Genomic DNA, 27,041 nt, shown 5'->3' with positions numbered 1-27,041 from the left:
ATATTGATGTACAAAATACACTTATTAAGTTTGTAGATGATAACAAGCTGGGAGGGGTTGCAACTTCTTTGGAGGATAGGGTCATAATTCAAAAGGATCTGGATAAACTGGAGAAATGGGCTGAGGTAAACAGGATGAAGTTTAATAAGGACAAATGCAAAGTGCTCCACTTAGGAAGAAACAATCAGTGTCACACATACAGAATGGGAAAGGACTGCCTACGAATGAGTACAGCAGAAAGGGATCTGGGGGTTATAGTGGACCACAAGCTAAATATGAGTCAACAGTGTGATGCTGTTGCAAAAAAAGCAAACATGATTCTAGGATGCATTAACAGGTGTGTTGTGAACAAGACACGAGAAGTCATTCTCCCGCTCTACTCTGCGCTGGTTAGGCCTCAGCTGGAGTATTGTGTCCAGTTCTGGGCACCGCAGTTCAGGAAGGATGTGAAGAAATTGGAGAGGGTCCAGAGGAGAGCAACAAGAATGATCAAAGGTCTAGGGAACATGACCTATGAAGAAAGGCTGAAAGAATTGGGCTTGTTTAGTTTGGAAAAGAGAAGATTGAGGGGGGACATGATAGCAGTTTTCAGATATCTAAAAGGGTGTCATAAGGCAGAGGGAGGGAACTTGTTCTTCCTTGCCTCTGAGGATAGAACAAAAGGCAAAGGACTTAAATTGCAGCAGGGGAGGTTCAGGTTGGACATTAGGAAAAAGTTCCTAACTGTCAGGGTGATCAAACACTGGAACGAATTGCCAAGGGAAGTGGTAGAATCTCCATCACTGGAAATATTTAAGAAGAGGTTAGATAGATGGCTTTCAGGGATGGTCTAGAAAGTGCTTGGTCCTGCCATGAGGGCAGCGGGGCTGGACTTGATGGCCTCTCGAGGTCCCTTCCAGTCCTCCGTTTCTATGATTCTATGATATTCTCAGAAATAAGGTTAAAAGCTTAAAAAAACAATGTATAAAAGAAACTTAACCAGAAATAAATTGACATTTTACATTATATAATACTATATAATGAACAAATTAATGACCCACTAATGTTGTCTTGGGTACGAGGTCTCACTCTTCAATTTTAATAATTTGGATTTAGTCTATTATTGCTTTAATGCTTCTGTTAACATCTGTTTAGCTACGTCTACACGTGAAGCCTACATCAAAGTAGCTTATTTCGATGTAGCGGCATCGAAATAGGCTATTTCGATGAATAACGTCTACACGTCCTCCAGGGCTGGCAACGTCGACGTTCAACATCGATGTTGCGCAGCACCACATCGAAATAGGCTCTGTGAGGGAAAGTCTACACGCCAAAGTAGCACACATCGAAATGCGGGTGCCAGGCACACCTGCAGACAGGGTCACAGGGCGGACTCAGCAGCAAGCCACTCCCTTAAAGGGCCCCTCCCAGACACACTTGCACTAAACAACACAAGATCCACAGAGCCAACAACTGGTTGCAGACACTGTGCATGCAGCATGGATCCCCAGCTGCAGCAGCAGCAGCCAGAAGCCCTCGGCTGCGGGCTGCTGCACACGGTGACCATAGAGCCCCACAGGGGCTGGAGAGAGAGCGTCTGTCAACCCATCAGCTGATGGCCACCATGGCGGACCCCGCTATTTCGATGTTGCGGGACGCGGATCATCTACACGTGCCCTACTTCGATGTTCAACTTCGAAGTGGGGCGCTATTCCCATCCCCTCGTGGGATTAGCGACTTCGACGTCTCACCGCCTAACGTCGATGTTAACATCAAAATAGCACCCAACACGTATAGCCGTGATGGGCGCTATTTCGAAGTTAGTGCCGCTACTTCGAAGTAGCGTGCACATGTAGACACGGCTTTTTAGAGTTAATTAATTAAACATAGGGAAAAAGAGCCCACGATGATCTGAAATTCCCATAGGCTGTGTCTACACAACCACCTTCCTTTGAAGGAAGGATGGCAATTAGGGTGTTCAGCGTTTGCTAATGAAGTGCTGCCGTGCCGTGCCGTGCCGTGCCGTGCCTTGAGGAGAAAGGGGACTTCGAAGATGCCGCAGCATTTCGAAGTACCAGCAGGTGCGCTGCGACTAGACACATTCTGGTACTTCGAAGTCTAAAACTTTGGATTTGCTGGGGGGTGGGGTAATTTGCTTAATGAAGTGCTGCCTATGCATGGCAGCACTTCATTAGTAAACTCCCAACACCCTCATTACCATCCTTCCTTTGAAGGAAGGTGGTAGTGTAGCCAAGCCCATCCTGTTATTTCAGCTGATGGTGGCCAAAGTTAAAAATTAATTTAAGAAAAAACAGGAACCTGTTTTCACATTAATGCTCCTGTTACATTTTGAGACCAACATTTAGCACCATCCCTAACTATGGGCATGTCTATTCTTAAGTGCGGAGGTAGAGTGTCAGGGGTTTGATTTATTGTATCTAGTATATATGCACTAAATCAAACACTGAGAGAACTCCCATTGACTCCAGTACTCCTTGCAGTTGTGAGGAGTAAGGGAAGTTGATGGGAGCGTTTCTTCTGTTGAACTTCCGCTTTAGGGATGGCACCAAAGTTCAAATCAAGATATGTAGCTGGAATTGCATATCTGAACTTGAACTTATCCCCACATGTAAACCTGGCCTATTTCAGATTAATTTCCATGAAGCCTTCATCTGACTTTGCATTGTTTCTCATATTGAGCCTTAGTAAGGCTGCTGTAAATCAGTGTGACTCCATAACTCCATGGCTTTTATGGGGCTCCAGCCATTTACAGAAGCTAAGGATCTATTCGGGTTTTTTAAGGGAATGATGGAAGACCTTGTGAGTTTACATTTAACTGAACTGCATCTTGGGCTGATTGCATTTCTAATGTAAATCAATGTGAAAAGCTTATATTATGACTCAATGCAGTTAATCCCTTTGGAAGAAGACTGTAATAGCCTAAGCAGTAGTTCTTAAATCAGTCTATTGCCCTAGAGAAGAAAATTTGGAGTCTTACTTAAAACAAATAATAATTACAGCTATATGATAAATTTCATCTGAATATCTAATGTAAATGTTAATTAAGCTTCACTACTTCCTTGTTTGTTCCATATGCATTTTGCACATGGGAAAACTGAGCCACGCAGAGGTTCAGGAATGTACACAGTCACAGTGCAAATTCCTAGGTTCAGTCACATACAGGCATGTATCTACAGGTTGAACCTTTCTAATGCATAACACTCTTGACCAGCAACAACTGTAATCCACATGATTTTAGTTATCTGGGTGTGGCCAACTTTCCCGACAGCAGTCCTGGCTCTCAGTGTTTCGTGCTGTTATTTCGCTGTAACTTATCCCTAAATGTCTTCTAAGAGCCAAATGAAGTGGACATGCTTGGTAATGCTGCTAGCCGATATTGACCTCCCGTGGTCAAACAAATTCTCTCATCCCGCACTGGTCAAGCCCCAAGGGTGCCAGATTAGAGAGATCCTGGCAAAACCCCATTATCTTCAGAGTTGCAAGATCAGGGCTTACATCAGTGGTAGAGCTATTATCAAAAAACAAGCTACTTACTAGACCATAATGAGAAAATGTGGCTGTGAAATTCTAACCCTGGCCAGGTCTTGATGTGTTCACTCAGTTTTTGCTCAGGTCTCACTCAGGGAAAGGAAAAGGAAGGGTAAGGACTTCTGGGTTTGGACTATTTGTTGGAAAAATCTCCAACACTCCCTGAGCACACACAGGTATATGGTAGTAAATAGTCATGTGTCTGAGTAGATTCAAGATAATTTTGTGATTAGAGCACCATGTTGGGGTCAGGTCACCTGGATTCTGCTCTTGGTGCTGACAATAACACACCCAAGAAAAGGTGACATTATAACAAAACTAGCTACAGTAAACTCTCTCATATCCAGCACCCCAGGGACCAGGAGGTTACTGGCTATTCAAATGTGCTGGACGATGGAGAGGTGTTTTCCCTCTGTCTCTGATGTAGCTCTGTGCCTGCCTGCAGGGGTTCACATCCCACTCCTGCTGCAGCACATTGATCTCGCTCGGATCCCCCTTCTCTGCCTCATGACGGGTGGCAGCTCTTCCCACTCCTGGCTTGGCCTGTGCAGCAGCTCCTCAAGCCATCAGCTGCGCCATTGGGCTGACCTTCTCCTTCACCGATGCCTCCCTTCTCCTGGGCAGCCCATGGTGGGGCCTCACCATACCTACCACTCCTGCTGCCATTGTGCCAGCCGCAAATGGTGGGGGCTCTTCCCTTCCCGAGGTCAGTGCGCTGCTCTCCAGCCACCTCCAGCTCCAGCTCAGTCAGGGATGCACATGGGGGTCCTCCAGGGCCCCACACCAGCTGGAGCAGCCTGCCGCACCTGGCTACTACAGCTCCTCCACTCAGCGGGGCTGCCTTGTCCCAGGCCGCTGGCTCAGGGGCACGCACCGTTCCCTGGGTGGTGGCTGGATTCTGCTTCCTGTGTGACCAGTGGGTGGGAGAGGAGAGGGAGGCAGCTGTGAGCAGTGCAGCGCCCTGGAAGAGGAGACCTAGGTATAGAGATGGTGCCTGGTGCCAGTTGTGTGTGAATTCTGGTAGACCAAATACCAGTTAAAAGAGAGTTTACTGTAAAACTTACCATCAGAAGAAGATATAGGCAACCACTTCTCCTCCACATGGAATAAGTTGGAGGAATGACTCTCTGTAAGGCTCAAGAGAGCAGTAGGTAGTGACCCTGGCCTCTGCCAGCCCCAAGGCGATATGGACTACAGTACTTGAACAACTAGCTTATACAGCATTCTATTTTATGAACGAGCCAGGTGTCCTCATTGCTTTTTGCAAAAGACCAGTAAAAATGTACCCACAAGAAGCACAAAACATTAGCTACATTATCAAAAAGAGTAGTGATTGAAAAGAAATGGAATTGGATATCTCCCTGAGCAACAGCAACATCAGATAAAGTCAGCCAGGTTGGCCTGATGTGACTTGAGAACTGAAGTGGAACATTTTCTTCCATTTTGGTTCGTACTGTGTACACAGTCTTGCTCACGTCCAGCTCAAATGAAATTAATTATTTTTAAAACGAAGCTGTAATGAAAACTCCTAAAGATAATGAAGAAACTATAATTCAACACATATTCATGAAGCCATCCTGTATGTATGCAAATGATTTCTTTTGTATTCATGAAATAATGCAATATCCTTTTCAAATGTCATGTGAAAGTAATACTTCCTTTGCTATTATGAATCTTTGCTCTACATTAGGCTGAGATATTGCTGTATTTCACAGGCTGATTGCAAGCAGTTTAGCTCTAGCAGCTGATACTTGAGCAGCCACTGGGTGGCAGTGGAGCATGACTTTTAGAAAGAATCCTGTCCTGAACACCTGTGTTCCTTTTCTCACTCACCTGTATATGTCTTCAGTTAGATTATTCTAAAACTATGATTTCTTTTATTACTTCTTTCAAATATAACACAAATAAGAAGAAGAAGAGGGAAGAAATCTCACCACTGACCTACCCTTGCTTCCTTAAGCACTGTGTATAGTCACTATTTCTCCACAGTTGAACATTATTCCCTTGAATGCATTGTATCAAAACTGGGCAAGGGCACAACTCACAAATGTTTGATCTGGCTACAGCCTAGAAATTTCTCGAGGGGTGCAATAGCTGGTGTAATGGGCTGGTTTCATGCGTCATCGCAGATCTTTTCCTTATTCCTGCACCCATGAAAGAACCACAACATCTAATTTCTCTGGATTTAAAGCGAAGGTTCATTCTGTCTGTTTTAGTCACTTTTCCATATGCCTCTTTTCAAGAGAAGTTAATGGGGCTTTAAATTAGCTGTTTTGAGCATCTGTGAGGAGCTCCATGAAGATATCTGAAATTTGTACTTTCAGCTTTTTTTAACTCCTGTGTCAGATTTTGCTTTAATTTGAGCATTTCCATGCAGATACCAACAGCAACATTTCATCAGCTCAGAATAAACTGTGTGGGCTCAATTGTAGATTTGCCACAAACCCCATGCATTCTGTAGGTTGAGAAACAGATTATGATTCAGAGACTCACAAGCTGCCTCTTGATTTACTCTGATGATTTACATCTAATTAAGTGAGTCTGTGCTCACGAAAGCTCATGCTCAAAACTTTTCTATTAGTCTATAAGGTTCCACAGGACCCTTCGTTGCTGTTACAGATCCAGACTAACACAGCTACCCCTCCGATACTTGATTTACTGTGTCCCTGATATAGCATAGCTTCCCCTCATATTAGCATACACTGGCCAGCTTTCTGTATGGAAGAAGTGGAACTGAGGTTTGAGTTTCTCCAAATGAAAAGTTCCCCCGTGCACTGCTCTCGCTACAGGTAGCTGGGGCAGAGATGTAAGAGTAATTTGTCACTCCTTTTCATTCTAGGCAGCACAAGTGGTGCTACATGTGACTGAGGTTTCCTTACACATCCTTGTTCTCAGTTATTTGTAACTTTGCCAAACTTAAATTGTTCCGGGAGAGATTTCCCATGCCTCATGTCAGCCTCAAGCAATCCCTGGGGTAGTTTCAGCTAAGATGGTTGCGGGAAAATAGGTTATTTTGCCTAAGTTAAAAAATTCTTGCAGACATTTCATTGAGAAGCTGTCATGACCCCATGCTTCAGCATGTTGTGCTTTAGTGGGGTTTTGGCTGGGGAGAAGGTGTTTTGCCATAAAAGTACACACTCTAATGTGTTTATATTAGAGAAGGCAAAGTTAAGGAAGTTTCCTGGCATTTGGTGCAGAAGCTGGTGAGGTCTTTGATGGTCAGTAGTTCCTGAGGGAGTTGATTCCACAGCTCCATAGTGGCCCTCCTCAGAGAGTGTCAATTTGCCTAAGGAGCAGAGTTGGTGAATACAGTCTTCATCCCAGAGCACAAAGCAGCCTTTAAATATACTTGGCCCAGCTCATTGAGGTCAATTCTTACACATTTGGATCTCGCGCTAAAGTCAAAAGATGTTTCACCATACAACAGAGGGGTGAGATCAGTGCCTAATGTCTTTCGATAAAGATGCTCACACTGAATAATAATTTAATTTGCCTTTTCTTTCCAGGTTCATTATCCAGGTGTAATGATATTTATGGAGCAAGAGCCGTATTTTTGCTATATGTTTGTACAGTTACTGGCATAATGGGCCCATGATTGGTGCTCTGGGGTGCTCCCACAGTACAAATAAGTGTAACAGGTGTCCTAGTAATCTCAAACTGAGAGCTCTCATGGCTACAATTCTGTGCTACCGTAAAAATAAATATTTAGACAGAGCTCTTCGTTGGTGGATGATGGAGATACGTGCATTCAAAGGAAATGTAAGCCAATTTCAAAACAAAGTTCAGTGCTTCTGAACCTGGTTATCTTCCAACTAACAGTAGTTTTACTTCAGTGGAATTATCCCTGATTTAGAGAAGTACAAATATCAGAGAAAAAAAGACAGGAAAATTAGTTCTATTCTGGTTTTCCACAAAGATGAGTGTGATTCTCCTCCCACACAAGAATGAATCAGAAATAATTTTCTTGAAGTCTATGGTGTTAGACTAATCTAAAACCAGTTGTGAAAGACAGAAAAATCAGGCCCCGGGTAATTATTTCAACAGTCAGTTCCAGACATGCCTTGTGCAAATTTTTGTTAGCTCAGTAATCATGATGATTCTGCTGACGACAATACTGAGTCCTACACTGTTTTGAATTCCTAACTCAGATTTAAGACCATTTTGTCTCCTGAAAGAAAAGATGTGCATCCTCACATGATGCACTCCTAATTCAAAGCAATGTTAATGGAAATTATGCATGTGATGCTACATGCCAGTTTCCCTTTTACCATGGAAACTGATATCAGGTATTTAATTTAGTGTGTGTTTTGTAGCACCTACTGTGTTTAATGTCACAATCCAGTTTTATTTTTAACTCTTTGTCTTCACCTGCTTATAACTCTGAAAAAAATCTTCATGTAGACTGAAATGTTACATTCCCCATCTCAGCTGAAAGATGAACTTTTTTCTTGTTGCGAGTCTGAGGAAATCTGTTCAGCCATTTTTGAATTATGTAAAGAAATCATAATTTGCCTAAAGTAAGGAAATATTGCTACAATCTTTTCCATACAGATGATTCAAAAATGGCTGAACGTTAAGATTTTAATGTGGTGTGTACATCTATGACTAAGCTTTAAAGAGTGGGTGGACAACAAAGGTACATACAGTTGAAAAGCATATCTAAACATACTCACTGAGGTTTTCTACAGGTCTTACGATATCTCCAATGCATTTTCTTCCTGCTGAACTTAACAACTACGAGAAATTCTGCAGTGCAGCTATTGCTTGGGCAGTTTGCATAATGAAGATATAGAAGCTGGTCACCAGTAACTGTAGTTTTTTGAGAGTATTGCCTATATATAGTCACATTGTAGAAATAATTGTACTTATATGAGCTCAGAATCTTCTAGAAAGCTGTGTCCTTTGGGGCCATTCACACCTCTCATTTTATTTTTTTGTGCAGGGTCCTAAGGGCTTAGTAGGCATGTCCCCAACTACCCTTCATTTATTTGTAACCACTGATGCTGCAATGAATTCCCTGCAAAATATTGGTTTGACTGTGGCTCCTGAGGGTGCGGTCACTGTTATCACAGATAAAACAAGAGCATCCAGAAAGTGAGATCTAAAACGAAGCTCTGATTCGCTAGCAGTGTAATGGGATCTGAGTCTAAAAGTGTCCTCTTGTTTTTGACTTTCCCCAGCTTGATCACTATCCTCCAGCAAGTTACAGCCTGCCGACAGCATCTGACACTCAGCTCAACTCCCCAAAGGCACTGTTCCTGGGAAAAGTTATAGGTGAGATTACATTTTATAATTACATTATATTTTGGTTAAGTGGAATATATGTCAGGTGGGGGTACTGTTTTGCTATTGCAAAGGATGAGGGTTCATATAGCTAAACTAAGAATAGAGTAAGCTATGGTTAATATGCACAGAATGCAGATCATGGCCATGTCTACACTTATGAAAAACTTCAAAATGGCCATGCTAAGGGACAAATGGAAGAATACTAATGAATCGCTGGTGGCATGCTAATGAGGCACTAAATATTCATTTCAGTGCCTCCTTAGTATTCTTTGATTTGGCCATTAGCATGGCCATTTCGAAGTTTTTCTTAAGTGTAGGCGTAGCCCATATATTAAGTTCTAGGGGATATCATTCAGGACAGTAAAATTGCACAGTTCTGTAACCATTCATATCCCAAGTTTGCCTGGAGGCAGAAGTCATTAGGACTGGTGCTGCTTTGCAGTGAAGTATGGACAATATTTAGGAAATTTGAAATATCTTTTATTGTGAACTAATTACTCACAATTTCATGGTTCATTTTCAAAAGTAATAGGTAACCAAAATGTCACTGAATTCCATGGGAGTTTCAGGGGCTCAACACCTTTGAAATTCAAGTGACTACTTGGGCACAACAGTTTGGATTACAGTGAAGAGTCAGACTCAAAACGTGAACTTAAGTTTTCTTTCTACAACAACACAATTTAAATAGCAACTTATAAGCCACGTGAAATGTAGGTCCCCTACAAACATACCCTAAGCTTCCTGCACACATCAAATCTGAAATTATCAGTGGCCATTGCAGAGATTATGAATGAGGCACTGAAATACGTATTCAGTGCCTCAATAGCAAGCCGGCGGCCATGGCACTTCAAAATTGCCGTGGCTCGTCCAGACAGGGCTCCTTTTCAAAAGAAGCCCACCAACTTGGAAATCCCCTTAGTCCTATTTACTGATAGGAATAAGGGGATTTCAAAGTTCCCCAGGTCCTTTCGAAAAGGAGCCCCATCCAGACGAGCTGTGTGGCAGTGAGCTGCAGCAATTTCGAAGTGCCACAGCTGCCAGCATGCTAATGAGGCACTGTGAATATGTGCTTCAGCGCCTCGTTAGTAATCTTCAAAACGGCCATATGCATGGCCATTTCAGAAATTTGGGCTAGTGTAGACATAGCCTAGCTTTCACATGTTTGAAGACCAAAGGGGGGAGAAAGGGACTTTAGACTTTTGAAGAAAAAAAAACAAACTATTTTGCAAATGGATCTCTGTAATGACATATTTTTTACATTTGCTTCATTTATAGTCTAGGCTATCTTCTTTTGTGATTTTCTGTGAAAGTGGACATCAGTATAAGGTTCCCTTTGGTTTAAATTAAATAAATCCTGGCTAAGATTGGAGCTGAATTCAGATTCAGGTTTTATTACTTTTTCTGCTCTTAGGCCCCACTAAAACAAAATAAAAGTGTACAGTCAGAATAACTATAAGTTGTGAAATGGGACATAAATGATAATTTTGTAGTCAGCCATATGAGTGCAATATGTCTCATCTTGCTGATAATATGAAACCTGAATGGCTTTACTGCTCTCTGAATATATCTTTAATATAGAACTGAATTATGGCACTAAGGACAATATGAAATTTAAAGCACCAAGTGCCCATTCTACTAAACAAATTCAAGGTCCATTTTATCATCATAAGAATGGGCAAAAGATGCAGGAGATAAGATGTACTCACTTAGCAGCGGTAGTCTTAGGCTTTGTCTATGCTACCAAGTTCCTTTGGAAAATCAGGCCCTTTTTTTTGAAAGATTATGCGGAGCGTCCACACACAAAATGCACCCTTTTAATCCAAAATCAAAAGACTACAGGACTTCTTCTGGAAGCATTCTTCCACTCCCAGATCAGCAAGAATGCCTACTTTTGAAAGCTTATTTTGGAAAAAAAGCATGTGTAGATTCCCCAGGGACTCTTTTTTCAAAAGTGCAGTCCTCATGGCACCAGATTATTCAATCCCTGACCCATTCTTTTGAAGGAGAGTGGGCTGTGTGGATGCTCTCTATCGAAAGAGTGGGTCAATCTTTCAATGCACTTTTTTGTGTGTGGACATGCTCTGTTGAAAGAAGCTCTTCTGGAAGATCATCTTTTGAAAGATTCCTGTAGTGTAAACTCAGCCACAGAGTGGCTCAGATAAAGTATCTGAGAGCTCATCTCTTCTCCCTAGACCTGCCCTACTGAGGTTCCCCTAACAAGACCAGTACCTGATAAAAGATATAAATTTGGTGGGAGATAAGGTGCGGATCAGGATGTCAGGAGGAGAAAGGCTGGGCCTCCACACTCCACCCTGACTGTTTCATGTGAGTGTATTGTTGCCACAATGGATCCATTGTCTCTCTGAGTTGGCAGCTATTTCCAGACATGTCAGCTGTATGGGCTGCTCAGAGTTAGGATACCACCAGACTAGACTGGTGTTCCCTTGTCAGTGCAATCTTCTAAAGCCCTGACTCTAGTCCTGAAAAGTTGGCTGGACAAGGAAGCCTTATATGGCCCTGGGGGTGTTCATCCTCTTTACATATGGGGAATGCTTGGGGAGAAAGTAGGAAATAATATGAGAGAGAAAATATAGAGAGGGAAATACCATCAAAATTGTAGGGAAAAAGGAAGATAAAGCAGCAGAGGGAGAGAAGAGTTTAGATAGTAAAAACATTGCAAGAAGACATGAACCATATGCTGTTGCAGAGGGAGTGAGAAGAGAAACTTGGATTGAAGCCACAAAGAGAAAGACAGCTAAAAACATTGTGCATTAGTGATACCCAATAAACTGGAAATATTCTTCTATCGCTAAATTGCAGGGATCAGGATGTGTCATTGCAGTATTTTTCACTGTACTTAGTGGCCTTAGTCCTAAGGCTGATGAATGAAAGTTAAAGTGTCCAAGCCCTGCCAGTAATACTAGGGGCAATTCTCCTAGCTGGATTTGCATATCTAAAATCAGTTTTACCTCCTAGTGTAGACCTGACCTAGGTAACTGTAGACACCAGACAGCACTATCCCACAGGTGCTAGAGGATCAGTATTATTTCTCTTTGTGTGTTTTAATATTGTCCGCCTTAGTTTTTTTCTTAGAGTTCCTCTAGAACAAACTGCAAGAATTAGGCAGGTTATGAAAACTTTTGCATATAGATCATGTGCCTGAATCCCGCTTCTCTTGCCAAAGTTAGAAAATCATTACCACCACCTTACAAATGTTTGAAGTGTATGAAAAGCTGTAAGGACTTAGCCAGTTTCCAAGTTTCGCATCGCAAAAATCACCACCATGTTTGGTTTCCTTGCCAACAGTAACAGAGGGTTCAAGGACTAGGAGGGATGGACATTACTACCCCTCTGACGTGTGCATGCTTGCCTTCAAGGTCAGTATTGAGACATCTTGCTGAGATAGTGCGGGAAAGCCCACCTTCCCTCTGTCCATGATGTTCCTGTTATATAGCTGCAGTGTCATTACAGTCGCTGGTATTTTTCAAAGTAACCTGGGCTGACCGTATTTGGGACGGGTCGAGTGAAGCGCATATTACCTGCAAGTGGTTCTAGTTTAGATTTCTTTTCCTGCCTTACAAATTTGCAGGCTAAGTGCACGGAATTAAGCCAAGTTCCAAAATGAGGAATTAGCTCTCTTCATTAGAGTACAGATTAGTAGACGCGATACTGACAACATCCACCATGCAGATGTGTGTGTGGTGCAGCCACAGAGTTTCCTCCTCATTAGATTCATTCAGGGCATTATGCAGGCACAACAAACCTTGGTTAAATCAGTAGAGTGAGGAAATATTACAGAACAGGACTAGGCAGGGTGCCTGGAAGATCCTGGAAAATAGAGGGGTCAGATGAAGCATATATGGTTTATATTTTCCCAGGATCTTATGAGAATCAAAAAGTTTCCTTGTTTTTTGCAATGTTATGCATCATCCATCATAAATGCTATTGTGCAAATTATTCTGCATCCTTCAATTGATGGCATTGCTTTGTCTTTTTAACGTTTTACACTTAGGTTTTAGCCTGTAAGAGCGTGAGTCTCATGCTTTCTTTGCTTATTCTATTGAGATTCACTGTATCTTCAAAGTGGGACATTTTATTAAATAAAAGAATCTGAGTGCCCAAAAAACAAAAAAACAGAATTCTGGTGTGCATGCCAAAACAGAACACAATCTCTCGCAAGACCCTAATTCACTGGTATAATTATTGCACCACAGCCAATTGCCATTGATCTGACTGAATAACAACTCTCAGTGGAAGGCTGAGTGAAAGGAGTGGAAGTCAAGGTTATCACTGTTATGTGTGTTCAGCACAGTTTGAAGGACAGGCTACCGGCAGAATCTAGTGTTTTTAAAGCTTCTCCCTGCTACATTATCCAGGCTAGAGGAGCTTCTGGTTAACTTAGGCGAAGAGTTCAAGCAGAGCAGGGATGTGTATACAAAGGTGACCACCTATATGTTATCAAAAGTACATTTGACAAAGCAGGTACTTTGAAAAAGCTTCTGCTCCAAAATATGTTAGTCTATAAGGTGCCACAGGCTTTCTTGTTGTTTTTGAAGGTACAGACTAACTCAGCTTTGTCTCTGATATGTACCATAGGTACAGTTTTTAATGTCCTACATTATATCTGGGAAAAGGCTTTGGTGTTTGTTTTGTTTTTAATTCGCAATGCTCAGGTTTAATTATCTCTTCCCCCATCCATGTGCATTGTCTTGAAGTGAACATGAAGCTATATTTGCAACAATAACAACAACAGTTTGTATCAAAACAAAAAAGCAGTCATGTAGCACTTTAAAGACTAACAGAATAATTTATTAGGTGATGAGCTTTCCTGGGACAGACCCACTTCTTCAGATTATAGCCATACCAGAACAGACTCAATATATAAATCACAGAGGTCCAAAAATCATTATCAAGGTTGACAAATCAGAAAAATTGTTATCAAGGTTGGCAAATCAGAAGAGCAGAGGTGTGGCAGGAGAGGGGTGTGGGGTGGGGAAGTTAAGAATTAGATCAAACAAATTAGGTAAAAGAGTCCTTTTAATGGAGCAAGTAATTGCTGTCCTTGTTCAAACCACATGTTAATGTGTCGAATTTGAACATAAGTGACAGTTCTGAGCGTTCCCTCCGTAAACAGTTGTTAAAGTTCCTTTTCAGTAAAACGCAGACTTTCAGGTCATTAACAGAATGGCCCACTCCAGCAAAGTGCTGGCTGACAGGTTTGTGTATTAGGAGTTTTTTTTATGTCTGTTTTGTGTCCATTCATATTTTGTCAAAAAGTGTTTACAGTCTGTCCTATATATATGGTATGTGGACACTGTTGGCACATGATGGCATATATGGTGTTAGCTGAGGAACAGGAGAATGTGCCCGTGATTCTATGAATAACATGGTTAGGTCCAGTGATGGTACCTCCAGACAAAGGTATGTGGACAAAGTTGGCAGGGGGGCTTTTGCAAGGAAAAGTTCCAGGACTGGTATTATTGTGTATAGCCTGTGGCTGCTAGTGAGAATCCTCATAAGGTTGGGAGGGTGTCTAAAGGAGAGAACAGGCCTGTCTGTTAGGGCCTTCTGGAGTGTGGCATCCTGATTTAGGATAGGTTGTAGGTCTTTAATGATGCATTGCAGTGGTTTGAGTTGGGGGGCTGTAGGTAATGACCACGGATGTTCTGTTATTGGCTTTTTTGGGCCTATCTTGGAGTAGTTGGTTTCTGGGTATTCATCTGGCCCTGTTGATTTGTTTTTTTAAATTCTCCTGGTAGGTAATTCAGGTTTATGAATGTTTGGTAGAGATCTTGTAGTTTTTGGTCTCTGTCAGTAGGATCAGAGCAGATGCGATTGTACCTAAGGGCTTGACTGTAAATGATGGATTGTGTTGTGTGTGCAGGATGGAAGCTAGAAGCATGCAGGTAAGCATAGCGGTCAGTGGGTTTCCGGTAGAGTGTGGTACTGATCAGATCATCATTGATTTTTACTGCAGTGTCCAGAAAATGTATCTCTTGTGTGGAGTGGTCAAGCCATAAGTTGATGGTGAAGTGCTGATTGTTAAAGTCTCTGTGGAATTCTTATAGAGTCTCTATACCATGGGTCCAAATGATAAAGATGTCATCAATGTATTGTAAGTAAAGGAGGGGTAATAGGGGATGAGAGCTGAGGAATCATTGTTCCAAGTCAGCCATAAATATATGAGCATATTGTGGAGCCACGCAGGTGCCTATAGCAGTGCCACTAATCTGGAGGTATACGTTGTCCCCAAATCAGAAATAATCGTGGGTGAGAACAAAGTTACAGACATCAGACACCAGATTGGCTGTGGTAACGTCAGGGATGATATTCTTCATTGCTTGTAATCCATCTTCATGTGGAACATTGGTGTAGAGAGCCTCTACATCCAGGGTGGCACGGATGGTGTTGTCAGGAAGTTTTCCGATGTTTTGTAATTTCCTTGGGAAGTCAGTGGTATCTCACAGATAGCTGGGAGTGTTGGTGGTGTAGGGTTTGAGGAGGGAGTCTGCATAACTGGGTAGTCTGGTAGTAAGAGTGCCAATACCCGAAATGATAGCGCGTCTAGGGTTTCCAGGTTTGCGCTTTTGTGGTGTACTTTGGAAGCATCCTACTGAGAAACAGCTCTACCTGTCTTTTTTTAACCCTTCTCTGTCTCTTTTTTTTTTCACTATCTTTATTTGCGGAGAAACAGCATATCCTGCAGGTTTTTCTTCCTATGCCCATGTCACAGTTCAGGGCAACTGCACCTGTATTTTCCTGTAGTGGTTCAGCTGGAGCACTCCCACTCAGACTTCTGACTCTGCCTTTTCTTGGATGGATATTGGCCTCTCTCTCCCTCCTGACTGGGTTTTTCTAGCAGTATTACTAGAACAATTTTTAGGGTTGGGGTGCTGAGACGCACCTACTTCCCCCATCCATGCCCGTCATCATCCTAAGCGAGAGCCATAGCTGGGGACGGTGGCCAGGAGTGAGACCCCAGGTACAGGCTGGTGGCTCAACCCCAGTATGGGGCCAGTAGTTGAGACACCAGGCACAAAACCTCATGGTGCTGCAGCATCCTCCATAGCACTATTTCTCATGCTGATGGTCTTTAGGCTGGACGAGTCTCTACCTTCACTGCATTATTCCTTGCAAAATACAGTCTGACTAAGCTTCCTGCCTTACCTTCCCCTTCAGAAATGGTACACAGCATAATTGGTACCAGATAATTTAGCACACAGCACTTCCTTTACAGGCATATTGTGTTTTTAAGATAAAAGCATTAGAGAGAAAATAATAAGAATAATAAAAGACCCCACATGCAGGCCAAGAAGCTCACCAGAGACTACCCCCACCCCCCAACTCCAACATGAGCTCTGGCAGGTGATTAGGTCTTTGAAACCCATAAAACAGTTATTCTATGGTAACAGGTTCATTACCGTCTTGAATCTGAACTAGCACCACGTCTTATGGGCCCTAAGTAGGCCAAGTCTTTCCAACCTTTCCTGGGGGACTGGGGCCCTTCATGGACCAGAGGTTCTTTCAGATAGCTGGATTAGGAAGAAGGCCCTGGGCATGTTTAAAATGAAGCTGTTGATCTAAAGTCCTTTCTTTACCTGTTGGCCCTGCAGAATCCAGAGTGAGTCTTTGAACTGTCTTCCTGTGACAGGTGGTCAGCAAACAAAAGGTCTCCCCTCAAGACAAAGCTTCCTCCCCCTGTTCTTGTGAGGAATTCCACTTCACACATACTGTCTCTGAATGTCAATCATATCTGCTATGTTGTTCAGCCTAATCATCTCAAGTTCACGTGATCTCCCAGAGATTGAATTAATCCTTCTTCCTACTAAACAGGTTCCAAACAGTCTCATAGCAGCATACAAATATTTGAATTTCCAATACAATGGACCCCAAGGTGGTGTTTGTAATTCAGTGGTTTAACCTAATTCCATAAGACTTGGCCTGGATATTGAAGGATACTGTCATATCTGTGATTTATATATTACTAGTCAAAGCAACCATTACTTTGACAGCATCTAACACAACATGAACATGGCCTCGATTGAAGGGGCTATCACAGTAGCAATGATTAATAAAATAGTCAGCAAATGCCTCCTTTTCTTCATAATTGTCCTTAATATTGTGTGCTGTTAAGTCAGGAGAGTTATATTAGAAACATGGAAACAAGCAAAATCTATTGAATTGCAAATGTAACTAGAGAGCATATCTTTCTCTTTAAACTGAAGATTTCTCTGTGCTCCAAAAACTATTACTGAGTCCCTGCAATTATAAATCCTAGAAAATAGAGGTGACTGTTTTTGTTAAAAGCAAATGTACAGAGATTTGAAATACAATAATGGAAGACAGCATTTATTCTTTTCCAGAAGCCTGCGACTCAGGAGCTTAAACTTGTATTCCTTACTTGGTCGAAAATGGTTAAACATAACTGATACTTTATTGGCTGTATACCCTCTGGATATTCAAAGCAAGATCATAACTTAGGTGGCCAACAAAGGTGCAGGAGCCAACAAATAGTTGGAAACAAGATCCTATTTTTATGTAAATGTCTCTAGTGGTAAAAAAATGGCAAAGGAAAATTAGAGGATATTTATAACCAGAATAGTCCTTAAACAGCAAGTTTTCAAAAAATGTACCAGTAGACATCAGCACAGCTTTCATGTTTTATTTAATAACACTAAGACTTTGAAGAATAATACAATGAGATAAAAGCAATGAAGTTACTGCCAAGATTCTTGACTCTATGAAAGATAAAATGAACAAAAAATAGAACAATTAAAGGTTATTCTGTGAGCAGATATGGCCCTAAGCCATAGAGTTGCATGGTTATTTGGAGTCAAAGCGCTCATTTGTGTCCATTATTGAAACAAAAGAGAACAGTGAGGTTCAGTTGCAGATCTCAAAGCGTGAAGCGCTTTGGATGTGATTTTTGAGTCCGTGCCCATCCCTGGTCATGAGTTCTGTATGACTTTCAGTACACTGAATCTTTAGAAAACTACTACAGGTAGCATGGTGTTGGTTGTGTTATCTCACTTAGCTAATATCTGTCCCTTTCACTCATAGGGAGAGAACTAACGACAGAAAATTGTCCCTGATTTTGTAAAATAGTCATTTTAGTAAAAAAGCCATAGTTTGAGAGTTCTTTCCATAGGATAGCCGGGGAGACACACAGAAAAATTAGATCATTTGTTGTGATTGCATAGAATGCAAGATGGACAGAAATTTGTTCCTGGACTTTCTTTCTTATAATGAAGTGCAAAATGCTTTTTAATTAGTGCCTTGTTAAAAGTGTAATGAGAAATTAAAAAAACAATACACATAGTAACATTATATGCAATCTGAAACAACAAACAAAAAGAAAACAAAAATAACTAGAGACACAAGCCCTAGCATGTTGATAGATCTCATAGAAACCACTTACGTATAACTTGACAAAATGCAGTTATGTTCCACATATTTTTCCTATCCTCTGCATTTTAAGAAATTATAATTTCTTAGGCAATTTTAGGGTTTTTTTCTCTTACCATAAAGGAGAGGAGCTAGTTCACCTGCTGCCATGTCATGTCTAGTACCAATTTATTACTCATGCTGCTGCTTCAAAAGGGCAAAGAAGGGGAGTAAACATGACAAGTTTACAAAGGGCAGCAGTAAACACAAGTGCCAGTCCTGTAAAATCACAGTAGCATGGAGAGCTAATTCAGAGAGTCAAGAGCACCCCTGCTTCTCATGTCATAAAATCAATGATTGTATAGGCCTGGAAAAAGAAAGACGAAGTCATACAAAGATATACGAGAAAAGAAGGAGCATGCTTTAATTTTCCATTAAATATATTTGGATGCCAAGTGCAAATCCAAAGCAACTGCCCTAATATAACAAAGGGTCAAAATTAAGTGTTAGGAAACTGAATCTTGTCACCTTTACCTCACTGCATGCAGGCCCTCTCAGACAAAGGCCTGGGCCACTTTGAATTTAGAGGCCCCAGACCCCAATGTATCTAACACATGAGACATTTAGCTATTAACAATTAAGTCGTTATACCAATGGCATGTATATAAAAATGTAACTTTAATTGTCAGTTTCCACTGCAAGCAAAACTCTTCATTTTAGGAATGCTTTTCTGGCATTTTCTGCGCAAACTCATTTATAATTGAAGAAAAATCTAATTTATGTGCAACATGATTGTTAGCATTAAACATTTTCGGCTCATTCAAATGCTCCTGTCCCACTGTAGAGTGATGATCGTTCTTTACTTGTTTTAGCATGTTGAATGTTCATTCACCTGAAGCCACTGATGCAAGGAGATTGACAAAAAATACTTAGTGCAATTGTGATATTAGGAACTATAGTCAACAGGCTGAGATCAAATATTTATTCAAGTAATTCTTTTGGCTTGCAGTCTGATTTAAAGTTGGTGTGCTGTCCCAGAAGTGTCCTTGTAAGCTGCTGTTAAAGGGAGACATCTGAACTGGAATTTATTCTCAAATTCAATAGTTTGCACCTTGGCCTTAATAGAGATAGCAATTACCTTACACATTACAAAGACAGCTTCCCTATTGTTGATATTAATAGTGATCTCAGGCAAGTCACTCAACTTAATAGACACTGCAGCAACTAGTTTCTACCCTCTCCAGATGATTAGTCCATTTTGATTTCATTTTTTTTTGTTTACTGTCTCTCTGTTACATATTCATCATGCCAGTTCATTTTCAGCTGTATTCCAGATCTGAAGAAGTGGGTTTATCCCACAAAAGCTCATCACCTAATAAATTATGGTGTTAGTCTTTAAAGTGTTCCACGCTTACTTTTTTGTTTTATGGAGATACAGACTAACATGGCTACCTTTCTGTGACTTCACCACTTCTGGCATGTATAAGCTTTGCCACTCACCAAGAGTCACATAACTTTGTTAGGACATGAGCGTTCCTGTCTGCATGTTCAAAATCCAGGAGTGTTCCAGCCTAAAAGGGACTTGGAAAAAGTATACAATCTAACCAGTCCTAGCTTAGCAACACAGCTCACTTTGATTGAAAATAAATTTACTCTGGTGCAGGGCCTGCACTATTTAAATCCTACTCTACCCAACAGCATAAGTGGAATATAGATCTTCTAGGCTATGTCCACACATCAAGGTTATTCCAAAATAACAGCTGTTATTTTGGAATACGGTAAACTCTTTCATATCTGACATATGATCATCTGGAACTCTCAAATAACCAGCATCTTAACTTTAAGTAAAAGTTAGTTATGTTTTCCATAAGTACAGTGTAATGTAAGTAAATACAAATAAATACCGCAAATACAGTATAAGTTTATAGTGTACAATGCTACTGTCATTAGTAAATAAAGTATATTTGCATATATTTTTGTTCATCCCTTAACATCTAATCTTGTTTTTCTTTAGTGCTAGGTATACCTCTCTATTTTCCAGAATATTTGAATATCCAGCAACCTCCATGTCCCAGGGCTGCTGGATATGAAAGAGTCTCCTATAACTTTGTTAGTGTGTACACTATGCACACACTATTTTGAAATAAATTGTGTTCTTTCAAATTTCATAAACTTTACTGCAGGAGGAATAACATGTATTTCAAAATAGGGACTCTTAAGACACAGAATAGCGTTATTTCAAAATAAGCAATAATCAGTGTCCAATGGCACTAATTGAAAATAGACACTAAGGCTGTGTCTACACTACCCTCCTTCTTCAAAGGGATCATGGAAAGTACATGGCCCAGGGAATACCAAAGACATGCTGCCGTGCATCTGAAGTGCCTCATTAGCATAATGGCAGCCACACAAATTTTGAAGCTGCTAACTTTGAAGTGCTGACAGCCAGTCTAGATGTGGGCTCTTCAAAATATGCACCCAAGTTCGAAATTCCCTTACTCCCAAAGTAAGGAAATTTTGAAGTTGGGAGCATATTTCAAAGTGCCCATGTCTAGACTGTCTGTCAGCACTTTGAAGTTAGCAGCTTCAAAATTTGTGCAGCTACCATTATGCTAATGAGGCGCTGCATATGCATGGCAGCGCCTCATTGATATTTCCTGGTCTGTGCCATTTCCATGCCCATTTGAAAGAAGGGGGCTGGTAAGGTATGGCCTATGTGTCCAGACATGCTATTTTGAAATAGCTTGGTGTTATTTTGAAATGCATTCTCGTGTGTTGCTGTGTTATTTTGACATAAAATATTCTGAAATGGATTATTTCAAAATAATGCTGCTGTGTAGACATAGCTTACCGACTCTCTGCACAGAAGAAAATGTCACATGTTCTGTATATTTACCATCAAGCCCAACAGCAAAAATAATGAAAGATAGTCATCAAATAATGTTAAGTAATGAATAAATTTGAAGAGTTGGCCATCTATTGATGTAGCAAAAATAAAAATTAATTCAATAAGTTAGTCCCTGCAAATTATTTGCCCAGCTCCTGTTACTACATACAAAAGAGGGAACATAAATTATGGAGAAATACTTTTACATATTTTTGTTCGGCCAGTCTTTGAAGTTATGTCATTCTGTGTTTATTTTAATAGAAATTATTCTGTTATTTAAAACACAAAATAAAACTTGACTGTTTTGAAGGTTTCTGATCAAAGTTTTTAAAGGGTATCACTGCTGAATAAAAGTGCTCTCTCCAGTGTGTACGGTAATGCAGTGATGTCTTGCAAATACCTCACCACATACTTACAGCAGAAAAGAGTAATAGAACAACCAGTAACCCCTGCAGATGCATTCACTTTATTTTAAGGGTAGCCCTTTCCGTTCTAGGCACCTTAGATTGAAATGGATACTCCCTTAAAAATAAAGTAAATGCATTTACAGTGGTTGCTATCGACTTACAACTGTTTAATAAATCATTGGAAATCAATTAAGTTCACCGTTTTTGAGAATTAGTTAACAAAACTGGTTACAATGACATTTCCATTCCTTAAAATAAATGTGTTTGTTTATGGCGATAGCTGTGCAACAACAGCTTAGCGTATCCAATATCAAAATTGGGCAGGTAGTATAGGGTAGTGGAAAGGAAATTGGTCTTGAGATCAAGATATCTGGGTTCTTTTTCTGTCTGACCTTGGACAAATCAGTTCAATCCTCTGTGCCACTGTTTTGCACTCCACCATTTGTCTGTCTCATCTGTTTACATTGTGAGCTCTCATTCACGTGGTGTTTGTGCAGTGCATTACCATTAGATTTGGAGCCTCTCACTGCTACTGTAATAAGAATGATGACAGGACAAAAAGCAGCAGGCTTAAATTGTAGCAAAGGGGGTTAGGTTGGACATTAGAAAAATTTCTTGCCTGTCAGGGTGGTTACACACTGGAATAAGTTGCCTAGAGTGGTTGTAGAATCTCCATAATTGGAGATACTTAAGAACTGGTTAGATAAGTACCCAACAGGGACGTTAAGGGCAGTGCTTGGTCCTGCTGTGAGGGCAGGGGATTTGACTTGATGACCTCTTGAGTTCCCTTCCAGCTCTAGTGTTCTATGAAATACACAACTATATTTTCTTTTCTAAAGAGGAAGAGGAGGACAATCCCTGCTTCACAGACCTCAGACTCAGTCTGTATCTGCTTATGGTCAAATGTAGGGACAGTGGATCAGTCCCCATATAGAGAACAGATGTCACCAGGATTCTTCTCTCCCTCCAAAATGTGAACGGAGAGCTCCACAATACACTTAATACATTAGAAGATTCAATGCCTTTTGTGTAAAAGAAAGTGGTGCCAGTACTCAGGCGGCTCCCCACCCCCTCCTCCCAGCCAATCCCATGGCTGGGGCTGCCAAGGTGCCGGTACTCAGTACTGGAAAGTGTCAACACAAAAAAAAACACTGAATAGATTTATTTTTATCATCATAGTAGAAAAAAACTGAGTACAGAATTTGATCACTGCACTACCCACTTGGTAGTTCTTACCATGGTCTATAGGGCAGTGAAGGCTATGTCTGTACTGCAATAGCAATGGTGCAACCTGTGCTGCTGTATCTTGACTGCAATTTTTAGGTGTAACAGGGTCACATAAAACTTTCTGAATCTGGTGGGTACGGTTGTGCAGGAGATGTCCTAGCAGAAGGTAATAGGAGGGTACCTTAAATAGGAAGCTTAAACAAAATATATTCTCCACAGAAGAGAGGAATCAGTGTGGTACCCGCATTAAAGTATAGCCCTTATCATAGCTGGGGTTTCTCACTGTGTCCTAGAAAAGGAGTCAAAGAGCATTGGCCCAACAAGATTGGCAGGTCTCAAGCATGAGTGATTCAGTTTTGGTTTCTGTCTGCCCTTAGGTACTTCTGTTTTGTCCCTTCACACAGGATCTTAGCACATTACAGCCTATAACATACCTCCTCACAATACCTCTGTGAGATAGAGAAGTACAATCATCACTAATTTATGATGAGGAACTGAAGCATAGAGAGATGGAGGTCTTGCTGAAGGTCACAGAGGAAGTCTGTGATAGAATAAGGACTCCAGCCTGGCTTTCCTGAGTCCCAGGCTAAAGCCCACCACTGGATCACCCTTGTTACATCTGCTGGGAGGTCTATTAACTCCTTTATGAAAAATGTCCAGACAGAGCCCACCTCAAAGACAAAGTAGTAGTAAGCCTCTTCCACTCCTACATCTTGGATCATAGGTCATTGACAACCATTTGCCAGTGTCCCCTGTCCTGGGCGATATTGTCCAGTTCTAATCAGGTATAGCCGTCTTTTTAGCGTGTGCCTTCAGGTCTCTATGTCAGGTGTTTCTTAGGTGCCCTCTTTTCCTTCTTCTTTGTGGGTTCACACTTCAGGCTTGCCTTGTCATGTTGGTGGTTGGTTTTCTAACAGTATGTCCAATCTATCGCCATCTTCTCTTTCTGATTTCTTCTTCAGCAGGCAGTTGATCAGAAAGTTGCTACAGGTCATGGTTGTTGATGGTGTATGACAGTCACTTAATGTGAATGCAAAGAAGTCAGGCATATGGCAGCCGAGACTCTGGAAGAGAAGTGCCTCCAGATCCGCCTGTGCAGCTGGGAGGGCAAGTGCAGGTGTGACCATCCTGTAGCCACAGAGTGGTCCTTGCACGTGGGGTCAGGACAGATGTTAGAAGATTCAGCAGCATCTGAAGCACTTTAGTGTGGCTCCAGCTCAAGCCAGGGGGCTGCTCTGGAACCATGGCTTCCTGGAATGAGCTGTGCCTCCCAGAAAGACACAAATCCCTACTCTAACTGTGCTGTCCCTCAAGGAGGTAGACATGCCTGCAACATTGACAGGGAACAGGTGTTTGTGGGTCTCTTCAAGGGAGCATCTTGCCCGGGCTCTCAGAATGAAATGGTGACCTGTGACCCAGTCTGCTATGGTTCCATGTGGCCATTTTGCCAGTAGAGCAGCTGGGCAGTCTGGTTCCTCTCTGTCAGCAAAGTGGATTGCTCTTTTAATCCACTTTGCTGTGTGGACATGATCTTTCGATGAGGGTTTTGTCACAGGATATCTTCCAACAAAAACTTCTGCCATCAAATTGCTCCAGTCTAGACATAGCCTCAGAAGGCTCCATTTTTTCTGGCTTTTGCTTGTTAGAGTTTCTAGTGGAGTTATAATGGTAGCAAAATCTAGTAGAAGGCGGTGATTTTAACCTGTGAGGCTGAGAAATTAGCTAACCTACTTTCAGATTCTGGGAACTGATTTATTTTGAGTGACTTCTGTATTGAACATGTTTAATTTCACCGACTCATTTTTGCAACGTGTACTTGAGAAAATGTCCTCTTTTAGCTGATGTACATTTAATACGATTTATAAGCAATTCAACAATTTGTAATGGTTTGGCTCCCAGTGACTGAGAAACTATCTATGTCTCTGTTTTCTCAACTACTGTGGCACCTGTAGAGTTTGTCTGAGGTACCTAGATGAGCAATCCCTTCTGATGTAAAAGAGAAGGGAGGGGTACTGACGGTGGGGTCCTCTCTAGCTGGAAGGTGTTCCTTAGCTTTGGAGTTTCTTTGATGTGTCCTAAACTTGGGACCACTCTACAAAGAAAGAAAAATAATTTCTTTAGGCTTTTCCTGAAATATTTGGGATGCTATCAAATGAAGGGGTAAGTGAAGAAGGCTGATTAATTACTAAGACAGAGGAGGATGGGATTACATATGGTTTGGCGATGAAAAGAAGTTATGGGAGAGGTATTCTTTAGAAAACCTAGGACTGTAACCACTGTGTGAGTGCTCTCTTTGGCCTACGATATGAGGTCTGTTAGTTCATTTAAATTGACATCCAGAAGATCTCCAATAACCACTAGACATATTTACAGTACAGAACTGGGCTTGATTCTTGTACGTGCATCTAGTCCTGCCATTGTCTTCCCATGTAATTGTAAACAATTTACTTACTTTTTACCTCTGTTTTCCCAGTTGTAAAATTGTGATGCTAATGAGTGTATCACAGAAGTGTTTCTAGTGTTTAATTTCTCAGCATTTATCTAAAAAATATTTTCACCAAGTTAAGTGGTATTGTTTTATTTATTAAAATGTAGTCAAAAAATCTTTCTTAGTCCCACTTTAAAATGTGAATTCAAAGGTGGAATTCATCAGAGGATATAGGTATACCCTATAAGAGACAAAGAGTTTGTGTGGAAGGATGTCCCCTGCTAGCTTTTTCTAATTTGTTTGAGTTTTCTTTGTGTTCCTTCCTGCTTGATGACTTCATTTACTGCTTAAATCCAAATTAAGCAGAGCACATGTTCCATAGGACAGTCCTGTTTACCAGTGTCAGTTTGGTCAAGGTTGTGGAGTTTTCAACACAAATTAAGACCATCATACAGGGAAACTTATAACTTGGCATACAATATTGCCAAACACATCTTATCAGGATGAGACTGGTGCACAAATTATGTGTTTTCCAATGATACCTTAGAAGACATGCCTTGTTCGAAAAAGTATTACAATAGTTTGCAGTGCTTGAACCTGGTTATATTCTGTTACAATCCTTGCAAATAACTACAGCCCAACTCTAAGTTTGCAAAAGGTTTGCAAATATTCAGACCTTCACATTTTGGTAAGCCAAATTATGATGCATAGTGCCCATTGTTATCCAAGAACATGAGTGAGTATCATTTAGCTTTCTGGAGAAATCAGAGTTCAAATAGTAGATGTCTTGTGCAAAATAAATTAATTTTGATGGGGGAAGATGGCTTTTCTTTTTTACAGTAAAGGAGAAAGGTACATGATGATTTTTAGGAAGTTAGACATGTTCATTACCTCACCTTTTTCAGAATAGCGTGGAAAAAGGAGAGGCTGCAGTCCAGCAGTCAAAGGGTGAGGATTCTGTTTTTCCAGTGTCATTCTTTAACCTGTTGCAGACAATTTCCAATAATTTCAGACTATGCAAACACAGTGTGCTGTTCTTTGAGTTAATGGACTCCATCCTCAGCCTGTGTAAATTGAAGGAGCTCCATTGACTTCAGCAAGCTGTGCCAATTTACACCTGCTGTTCTACCCACTACCATTATACTTTAAGTATCTCTAATCTTAATTTTAAAAAGGAATAAGAAGTAACTGAGGAAAAAGGAAGATAAGGGCAACAAGAAAATGATGACTGGTCAGTTACAGTGGTGATACAGAAGAGCTAATGTTTCATTGGTTTTTATTGGTAAAAAGAGGAGGAGAATTATTTTAAAAGACAAATTATTTCCAAGTTTCTTTGAAATGTATTTCAATGAGGCACATGAAGGAAAAAAGGGTAAGGATATAGAAGATGGTCAGGGGAAAAAAGTTCCATTATAGGAAATATGTGGAAGAACACACTGATGCTGGCAAAGTAGTCAGATGAGCAGCTTTGACTAAGCAAACTGGTTACATGATGAATAGTAACAGAGAGGGAGCCGTGCTAGTCTATATACTATCAAAACAAAAAAGCTGTCAAGTAGCACTGAAGCTCACCTAATAAATTATTTTGTTAGTCTTTAAAATGCTACTTGACTGCTTTTTTGTTTTGGTTACATGATGGTGCCTCTACAATGACACCCTGCGATCATGGACATGGTTACTGAGCTAGCTGAACCTGGACCCCTTTCTAGTCTCTTTCAATGGACTTCTCCAAATGACAGGCCTCCTGCCTTCATGATCTCTCACAATTGGCCTCATCTCACATTGTGACCCCCGTGGGCAGCCTCCTGTGATGACTCCACAAGCTCTACTGTGACCAGTCTCTGCATGCCTCTCTTTCAGTGTATGATCAGCAATTAATCCACAGTGACCAGAC

At 41.1% G+C, this 27,041-nt stretch overlaps 1 protein-coding gene across 1 annotated transcript in view; it reads left to right on the top strand.

Moving 5' to 3' along the window:
• The window catches only part of CNTNAP2 (contactin associated protein 2), a 1,212,102-nt gene that overhangs the window by 1,121,730 nt on the left and 63,331 nt on the right, over positions 1–27,041 (top strand). The window contains exon 21 of the mRNA XM_074985481.1: positions 8,709–8,802. Within this exon, the coding sequence (XP_074841582.1) occupies positions 8,709–8,802 (94 nt within the window). The remainder of the gene's footprint in view (positions 1–8,708; positions 8,803–27,041) is intronic.

Source organism: Carettochelys insculpta, chromosome 2 (assembly GCF_033958435.1).
Source record: "Carettochelys insculpta isolate YL-2023 chromosome 2, ASM3395843v1, whole genome shotgun sequence".
Taxonomy (NCBI): domain Eukaryota; kingdom Metazoa; phylum Chordata; order Testudines; family Carettochelyidae; genus Carettochelys; species Carettochelys insculpta.
Note: the sequence above shows the minus strand (reverse complement) of the source record. Positions and strands in the feature narration are given on the sequence as shown.